Source organism: Salvelinus fontinalis, chromosome 26 (assembly GCF_029448725.1).
Source record: "Salvelinus fontinalis isolate EN_2023a chromosome 26, ASM2944872v1, whole genome shotgun sequence".
NCBI classification, from domain to species: domain Eukaryota; kingdom Metazoa; phylum Chordata; class Actinopteri; order Salmoniformes; family Salmonidae; genus Salvelinus; species Salvelinus fontinalis.
The window spans coordinates 7,051,279-7,063,498 of record NC_074690.1 but is presented as its reverse complement, the minus strand read 5'-3'; the positions used below and the strand labels follow the sequence as shown (position 1 = coordinate 7,063,498).

Genomic DNA, 12,220 nt, shown 5'->3' with positions numbered 1-12,220 from the left:
GACACCACCACCACATGCTACTGTTGACACCACCACCACATGCTACTGTTGACACCACCACCACATGCTACTGTTGACACACCACCACCACATGCTACTGTTGACACCACCACCACCACATGCTACTGTTGACACCACCACCACATGCTACTGTTGACACCACCACCACCACCACCACCACCACATGCTATTGTTGACACCACCACCACATGCTACTGTTGACACCACCACCACCACATGCTACTGTTGACACCACCACCACCACCACCACATGCTACTGTTGACACCACCACCACCACATGCTACTGTTGACACCACCACCACCACCACCACCACATGCTACTGTTGACACCACCACCACCACCACATGCTACTGTTGACACCACCACCACCACCACATGCTACTGTTGACACCACCACCACCACCACATGCTACTGTTGACACCACCACCACCACCCCATGCTACTGTTGACACCACCACCACCACATGCTACTGTTGACACACCACCACCACATGCTACTGTTGACACACCACCACCACCACCACATGCTACTGTTGACACCACCACCACCACATGCTACTGTTGACACACCACCACCACCACCACATGCTACTGTTGACACCACCACCACCACCACCACATGCTACTGTTGACACCACCACCACCACCACATGCTACTGTTGACACCACCACCACCACCACATGCTACTGTTGACACCACCACCACCACCACATGCTACTGTTGACACACCACCACCACATGCTACTGTTGACACCACCACCACATGCTACTGTTGACACCACCACCACCACATGCTACTGTTGACACCACCACCACCACCACATGCTACTGTTGACACCACCACCACCACCACATGCTACTGTTGACACCACCACCACCACCACATGCTACTGTTGACACCACCACCACCACCACATGCTACTGTTGACACCACCACCACATGCTACTGTTGACACCACCACCACCACATGCTACTGTTGACACCACCACCACCACATGCTACTGTTGACACCACCACCACCACATGCTACTGTTGACACACCACCACATGCTACTGTTGACACCACCACCACATGCTACTGTTGACACCACCACCACCACATGCTACTGTTGACACCACCACCACCACATGCTACTGTTGACACCACCACCACCACCACCACATGCTACTGTTGACACCACCACCACATGCTACTGTTGACACCACCACCACATGCTACTGTTGACACCACCACCACCACATGCTACTGTTGACACCACCACCACCACATGCTACTGTTGACACCACCACCACCACCACATGCTACTGTTGACACCACCACCACCACCACATGCTACTGTTGACACCACCACCACCACCACATGCTACTGTTGACACCACCACCACCACCACATGCTACTGTTGACACCACCACCACCACCACATGCTACTGTTGACACCACCACCACCACATGCTACTGTTGACACCACCACCACCACCACCACCACATGCTACTGTTGACACCACCACCACCACCACATGCTACTGTTGACACCACCACCACCACATGCTACTGTTGACACACCACCACCACCACATGCTACTGTTGACACCACCACCACCACCACATGCTACTGTTGACACCACCACCACCACCACATGCTACTGTTGACACCACCACCACCACCACCACATGCTACTGTTGACACCACCACCACCACCACATGCTACTGTTGACACCACCACCACCACCACATGCTACTGTTGACACCACCACCACCACCACATGCTACTGTTGACACCACCACCACCACCACATGCTACTGTTGACACCACCACCACCACCACATGCTACTGTTGACACCACCACCACCACATGCTACTGTTGACACACCACCACCACCACATGCTACTGTTGACACCACCACCACCACCACATGCTACTGTTGACACCACCACCACCACCACCACCACATGCTACTGTTGACACCACCACCACCACCACATGCTACTGTTGACACCACCACCACCACCACATGCTACTGTTGACACCACCACCACCACCACATGCTACTGTTGACACCACCACCACCACCACATGCTACTGTTGACACCACCACCACCACCACATGCTACTGTTGACACCACCACCACCACCACATGCTACTGTTGACACCACCACCACCACCACCACCACATGCTACTGTTGACACCACCACCACCACCACATGCTACTGTTGACACCACCACCACCACCACATGCTACTGTTGACACCACCACCACCACCACATGCTACTGTTGACACCACCACCACCACCACATGCTACTGTTGACACCACCACCACCACCACCACATGCTACTGTTGACACCACCACCACCACCACCACATGCTACTGTTGACACCACCACCACCACCACCACATGCTACTGTTGACACCACCACCACCACCACCACATGCTACTGTTGACACCACCACCACCACCACATGCTACTGTTGACACCACCACCACCACCACATGCTACTGTTGACACCACCACCACCACCACATGCTACTGTTGACACCACCACCACCACCACATGCTACTGTTGACACCACCACCACCACCACATGCTACTGTTGACACCACCACCACCACCACATGCTACTGTTGACACCACCACCACCACATGCTACTGTTGACACCACCACCACCACCACATGCTACTGTTGACACCACCACCACCACCACATGCTACTGTTGACACACCACCACCACCACCACATGCTACTGTTGACACACCACCACCACCACCACATGCTACTGTTGACACACCACCACCACCACCACATGCTACTGTTGACACACCACCACCACCACCACATGCTACTGTTGACACCACCACCACCACATGCTACTGTTGACACCACCACCACCACATGCTACTGTTGACACACCACCACCACCACATGCTACTGTTGACACCACCACCACCACATGCTACTGTTGACACCACCACCACCACATGCTACTGTTGACACCACCACCACCACATGCTACTGTTGACACCACCACCACCACATGCTACTGTTGACACACCACCACCACCACATGCTACTGTTGACACCACCACCACCACAACATGCTACTGTTGACACCACCACCACCACCACCACATGCTACTGTTGACACCACCACCACCACCACCACCACCACATGCTACTGTTGACACCACCACCACCACATGCTACTGTTGACACCACCACCACCACATGCTACTGTTGACACACCACCACCACCACCACATGCTACTGTTGACACACCACCACCACCACCACATGCTACTGTTGACACCACCACCACCACCACCACATGCTACTGTTGACACCACCACCACCACCACCACATGCTACTGTTGACACCACCACCACCACCACCACATGCTACTGTTGACACCACCACCACCACCACCACATGCTACTGTTGACACCACCACCACCACCACCACATGCTACTGTTGACACCACCACCACCACCACCACATGCTACTGTTGACACCACCACCACCACCACCACATGCTACTGTTGACACCACCACCACCACATGCTACTGTTGACACCACCACCACCACCACCACATGCTACTGTTGACACCACCACCACCACCACCACATGCTACTGTTGACACCACCACCACCACCACCACATGCTACTGTTGACACCACCACCACCACCACCACATGCTACTGTTGACACCACCACCACCACCACCACATGCTACTGTTGACACCACCACCACCACATGCTACTGTTGACACCACCACCACCACATGCTACTGTTGACACCACCACCACCACCACCACCACATGCTACTGTTGACACCACCACCACCACATGCTACTGTTGACACCACCACCACCACATGCTACTGTTGACACCACCACCACCACCACATGCTACTGTTGACACCACCACCACCACATGCTACTGTTGACACCACCACCACCACCACATGCTACTGTTGACACCACCACCACCACCACATGCTACTGTTGACACCACCACCACCACCACATGCTACTGTTGACACCACCACCACCACCACATGCTACTGTTGACACACCACCACCACCACATGCTACTGTTGACACACCACCACCACCACATGCTACTGTTGACACCACCACCACCACCACATGCTACTGTTGACACCACCACCACCACCACCACCACCACATGCTATTGTTGACACCACCACCACATGCTACTGTTGACACCACCACCACCACATGCTACTGTTGACACCACCACCACCACCACCACATGCTACTGTTGACACCACCACCACCACCACATGCTACTGTTGACACCACCACCACCACCACATGCTACTGTTGACACACCACCACCACATGCTACTGTTGACACACCACCACCACATGCTACTGTTTGACACACCACCACCACCACCACATGCTACTGTTGACACCACCACCACCACATGCTACTGTTGACACACCACCACCACCACCACATGCTACTGTTGACACCACCACCACCACCACATGCTACTGTTGACACCACCACCACCACCACATGCTACTGTTGACACCACCACCACCACCACATGCTACTGTTGACACCACCACCACCACCACATGCTACTGTTGACACCACCACCACCACCACATGCTACTGTTGACACACCACCACCACATGCTACTGTTGACACCACCACCACATGCTGCTGTTGACACCACCACCACCACATGCTACTGTTGACACCACCACATGCTACTGTTGACACCACCACCACCACATGCTACTGTTGACACCACCACCACCACATGCTACTGTTGACACCACCACCACATGCTACTGTTGACACCACCACCACATGCTACTGTTGACACACCACCACCACATGCTACTGTTGACACCACCACCACCACCACCACATGCTACTGTTGACACCACCACCACCACCACATGCTACTGTTGACACCACCACCACATGCTACTGTTGACACCACCACCACCACATGCTACTGTTGACACCACCACCACCACATGCTACTGTTGACACCACCACCACCACATGCTACTGTTGACACCACCACCACCACCACATGCTACTGTTGACACCACCACCACCACCACATGCTACTGTTGACACCACCACCACCACCACATGCTACTGTTGACACCACCACCACCACCACATGCTACTGTTGACACCACCACCACCACCACATGCTACTGTTGACACCACCACCACCACGTGCTACTGTTGACACCACCACCACCACATGCTACTGTTGACACCACCACCACCACCACATGCTACTGTTGACACCACCACCACCACATGCTACTGTTGACACACCACCACCACCACATGCTACTGTTGACACCACCACCACCACCACATGCTACTGTTGACACCACCACCACCACCACATGCTACTGTTGACACCACCACCACCACCACCACATGCTACTGTTGACACCACCACCACCACCACATGCTACTGTTGACACCACCACCACCACCACATGCTACTGTTGACACCACCACCACCACCACATGCTACTGTTGACACCACCACCACCACCACATGCTACTGTTGACACCACCACCACCACCACCACATGCTACTGTTGACACCACCACCACCACCACCACATGCTACTGTTGACACCACCACCACCACCACCACATGCTACTGTTGACACCACCACCACCACCACATGCTACTGTTGACACACCAACACCACCACATGCTACTGTTGACACACCAACACCACCACATGCTACTGTTGACACACCACCACCACCACCACATGCTACTGTTGACACACCACCACCACCACCACATGCTACTGTTGACACCACCACCACCACATGCTACTGTTGACACACCACCACCACCACATGCTACTGTTGACACCACCACCACCACCACATGCTACTGTTGACACCACCACCACCACATGCTACTGTTGACACCACCACCACCACCACCACCACCACATGCTACTGTTGACACCACCACCACCACCACCACCACCACCACATGCTACTGTTGACACCACCACCACCACCACCACATGCTACTGTTGACACCACCACCACCACATGCTACTGTTGACACACCACCACCACATGCTACTGTTGACACCACCACCACCACCACCACATGCTACTGTTGACACCACCACCACCACCACCACATGCTACTGTTGACACCACCACCACCACCACATGCTACTGTTGACACCACCACCACCACCACATGCTACTGTTGACACACCACCACCACCACCACATGCTACTGTTGACACACCACCACCACCACCACATGCTACTGTTGACACACCACCACCACCACCACATGCTACTGTTGACACCACCACCACCACATGCTACTGTTGACACCACCACCACCACATGCTACTGTTGACACACCACCACCACCACATGCTACTGTTGACACCACCACCACCACCACATGCTACTGTTGACACCACCACCACCACCACCACATGCTACTGTTGACACCACCACCACCACCACCACCACCACCACATGCTACTGTTGACACCACCACCACCACATGCTACTGTTGACACCACCACCACCACATGCTACTGTTGACACACCACCACCACCACCACATGCTACTGTTGACACCACCACCACCACCACCACATGCTACTGTTGACACCACCACCACCACCACCACATGCTACTGTTGACACCACCACCACCACCACCACATGCTACTGTTGACACCACCACCACCACCACCACATGCTACTGTTGACACCACCACCACCACCACCACATGCTACTGTTGACACCACCACCACCACCACATGCTACTGTTGACACCACCACCACCACCACATGCTACTGTTGACACCACCACCACCACCACCACCACATGCTACTGTTGACACCACCACCACCACCACCACATGCTACTGTTGACACCACCACCACCACCACCACATGCTACTGTTGACACCACCACCACCACCACCACATGCTACTGTTGACACCACCACCACCACCACCACATGCTACTGTTGACACCACCACCACCACCACCACATGCTACTGTTGACACCACCACCACCACCACCACATGCTACTGTTGACACCACCACCACCACCACCACATGCTACTGTTGACACCACCACCACCACCACCACATGCTACTGTTGACACCACCACCACCACCACCACATGCTACTGTTGACACCACCACCACCACCACCACATGCTACTGTTGACACCACCACCACCACCACCACATGCTACTGTTGACACCACCACCACCACATGCTACTGTTGACACCACCACCACCACATGCTACTGTTGACACCACCACCACCACCACCACATGCTACTGTTGACACCACCACCACCACCACATGCTACTGTTGACACCACCACCACCACCACATGCTACTGTTGACACCACCACCACCACCACATGCTACTGTTGACACCACCACCACCACCACATGCTACTGTTGACACACCACCACCACCACATGCTACTGTTGACACACCACCACCACCACATGCTACTGTTGACACCACCACCACCACCACATGCTACTGTTGACACCACCACCACCACCACCACCACCACATGCTATTGTTGACACCACCACCACATGCTACTGTTGACACCACCACCACATGCTACTGTTGACACCACCACCACCACATGCTACTGTTGACACCACCACCACCACCACCACATGCTACTGTTGACACCACCACCACCACCACATGCTACTGTTGACACCACCACCACCACCACATGCTACTGTTGACACCACCACCACCACCACATGCTACTGTTGACACCACCACCACCACCACATGCTACTGTTGACACACCACCACCACATGCTACTGTTGACACACCACCACCACATGCTACTGTTTGACACACCACCACCACCACCACATGCTACTGTTGACACACCACCACCACCACCACATGCTACTGTTGACACCACCACCACCACCACATGCTACTGTTGACACCACCACCACCACCACATGCTACTGTTGACACCACCACCACATGCTACTGTTGACACCACCACCACCACCACATGCTACTGTTGACACCACCACCACCACCACATGCTACTGTTGACACCACCACCACCACCACATGCTACTGTTGACACACCACCACCACATGCTGCTGTTGACACCACCACCACCACATGCTACTGTTGACACCACCACCACCACATGCTACTGTTGACACCACCACCACCACATGCTACTGTTGACACCACCACCACCACATGCTACTGTTGACACACCACCACATGCTACTGTTGACACCACCACCACATGCTACTGTTGACACACCACCACCACATGCTACTGTTGACACCACCACCACCACCACCACATGCTACTGTTGACACCACCACCACCACCACATGCTATTGTTGACACCACCACCACATGCTACTGTTGACACCACCACCACCACATGCTACTGTTGACACCACCACCACCACATGCTACTGTTGACACCACCACCACCACATGCTACTGTTGACACCACCACCACCACATGCTACTGTTGACACCACCACCACCACCACATGCTACTGTTGACACCACCACCACCACCACATGCTACTGTTGACACCACCACCACCACCACATGCTACTGTTGACACCACCACCACCACATGCTACTGTTGACACCACCACCACCACCACATGCTACTGTTGACACCACCACCACCACCACATGCTACTGTTGACACCACCACCACCACATGCTACTGTTGACACCACCACCACCACCACCACCACCACATGCTACTGTTGACACCACCACCACCACCACATGCTACTGTTGACACCACCACCACCACCACATGCTACTGTTGACACCACCACCACCACCACATGCTACTGTTGACACCACCACCACCACATGCTACTGTTGACACCACCACCACCACCACCACATGCTACTGTTGACACCACCACCACCACATGCTACTGTTGACACCACCACCACCACCACCACCACCACATGCTGCTGTTGACACCACCACCACCACATGCTACTGTTGACACCACCACCACCACATGCTACTGTTGACACCACCACCACCACATGCTACTGTTGACACCACCACCACCACATGCTACTGTTGACACACCACCACATGCTACTGTTGACACCACCACCACATGCTACTGTTGACACACCACCACCACATGCTACTGTTGACACCACCACCACCACCACCACATGCTACTGTTGACACCACCACCACATGCTATTGTTGACACCACCACCACATGCTACTGTTGACACCACCACCACCACATGCTACTGTTGACACCACCACCACCACATGCTACTGTTGACACCACCACCACCACCACATGCTACTGTTGACACCACCACCACCACCACATGCTACTGTTGACACCACCACCACCACCACATGCTACTGTTGACACCACCACCACCACCACATGCTACTGTTGACACCACCACCACCACCACATGCTACTGTTGACACCACCACCACCACATGCTACTGTTGACACCACCACCACCACCACCACCACCACATGCTACTGTTGACACCACCACCACCACCACATGCTACTGTTGACACCACCACCACCACATGCTACTGTTGACACACCACCACCACCACATGCTACTGTTGACACCACCACCACCACCACATGCTACTGTTGACACCACCACCACCACCACATGCTACTGTTGACACCACCACCACCACCACCACATGCTACTGTTGACACCACCACCACCACCACATGCTACTGTTGACACCACCACCACCACCACCACATGCTACTGTTGACACCACCACCACCACCACATGCTACTGTTGACACCACCACCACCACCACATGCTACTGTTGACACCACCACCACCACCACCACATGCTACTGTTGACACCACCACCACCACCACCACATGCTACTGTTGACACCACCACCACCACCACCACATGCTACTGTTGACACCACCACCACCACCACCACATGCTACTGTTGACACCACCACCACCACCACATGCTACTGTTGACACACCACCACCACCACATGCTACTGTTGACACACCACCACCACCACCACATGCTACTGTTGACACACCACCACCACCACCACATGCTACTGTTGACACCACCACCACCACATGCTACTGTTGACACACCACCACCACCACATGCTACTGTTGACACCACCACCACCACCACATGCTACTGTTGACACCACCACCACCACATGCTACTGTTGACACACCACCACCACCACCACCACCACATGCTACTGTTGACACCACCACCACCACCACCACCACCACCACCACATGCTACTGTTGACACCACCACCACCACCACCACATGCTACTGTTGACACCACCACCACCACATGCTACTGTTGACACACCACCACCACATGCTACTGTTGACACCACCACCACCACCACCACATGCTACTGTTGACACCACCACCACCACCACCACATGCTACTGTTGACACCACCACCACCACATGCTACTGTTGACACCACCACCACCACATGCTACTGTTGACACCACCACCACCACCACATGCTACTGTTGACACCACCACCACCACCACCACATGCTACTGTTGACACAACCACCACCACCACCACATGCTACTGTTGACACCACCACCACCACCACCACATGCTACTGTTGACACCACCACCACCACCACCACATGCTACTGTTGACACCACCACCACCACCACCACATGCTACTGTTGACACCACCACCACCACCACCACATGCTACTGTTGACACCACCACCACCACCACCACATGCTACTGTTGACACCACCACCACCACCACCACATGCTACTGTTGACACCACCACCACCACCACATGCTACTGTTGACACCACCACCACCACCACCACATGCTACTGTTGACACCACCACCACCACATGCTACTGTTGACACCACCACCACCACATGCTACTGTTGACACCACCACCACCACATGCTACTGTTGACACCACCACCACCACCACATGCTACTGTTGACACCACCACCACCACCACATGCTACTGTTGACACCACCACCACCACCACATGCTACTGTTGACACCACCACCACCACCACATGCTACTGTTGACACCACCACCACCACCACATGCTACTGTTGACACCACCACCACCACCACATGCTACTGTTGACACCACCACCACCACCACATGCTACTGTTGACACCACCACCACCACCACATGCTACTGTTGACACCACCACCACCACCACATGCTACTGTTGACACCACCACCACCACCACATGCTACTGTTGACACCACCACCACCACCACATGCTACTGTTGACACCACCACCACCACCACATGCTACTGTTGACACCACCACCACCACCACATGCTACTGTTGACACCACCACCACCACCACATGCTACTGTTGACTACCCAGTTGTATTGTATGTATCTATGTCTACTAACCATATGAAACGTCATGATCAACTGCTGATCACTTTAGTGACATCATTACCTCAGGTGACGTTCTAACCTCTGTCTGTGTTCGTTCTACCCAGCAACAAGGAATGCCCTACGTGCAGAAAGAAGCTGGTGTCTAAGCGGTCCCTGCGGCCGGACCCTAACTTCGACGCCCTCATCAGTAAGATCTACCCCAGCAGAGACGAGTACGAGGCCCACCAGGAGAGGGTTCTGGCCCGCATCTCCAAACACACCAACCAGCAGGCCCTGTCCCACAGCATCGAGGAGGGCCTCAAGATACAGGCCAAGAACAGGTACTGTACCCTGACCTTTAACCCCTGTCCCACAGCATCGAGGAGGGCCTCAAGATACAGGCCAAGAACAGGTACTGTACCCTGACCTTTTACCCCTGTCCCACAGCATCGAGGAGGGCCTCAAGATACAGGCCATGAACAGGTACTGTACCCTGACCTTTAACCACTAACCCCTGTCCCACAGCATCGAGGAGGGCCTCAAGATACAGGCCAAGAACAGGTACTGTACCCTGACTTCTGACCTTTAACTCCTGACCCTTAACCCTGTCCCACAGCATTGAGGAGGGCCTTGAGATACAGCCCATGAACAGGTACTGTACCCTGACCTTTAACCCCTGTCCCACAGCATCGA

The 12,220-nt window shown here is 54.5% G+C and overlaps 1 protein-coding gene across 3 annotated transcripts in view; it reads left to right on the top strand.

The window, feature by feature from the left end:
• LOC129823594 (E3 ubiquitin-protein ligase RING2) overlaps positions 1-12,220 on the top strand; it is a 45,469-nt gene that overhangs the window by 20,658 nt on the left and 12,591 nt on the right. For all 3 annotated transcript variants that reach the window (XM_055882443.1, XM_055882442.1, XM_055882444.1), the window contains one exon: positions 11,653-11,868. In XM_055882443.1, the coding sequence (XP_055738418.1) occupies positions 11,653-11,868 (216 nt within the window). The remainder of the gene's footprint in view (positions 1-11,652; positions 11,869-12,220) is intronic.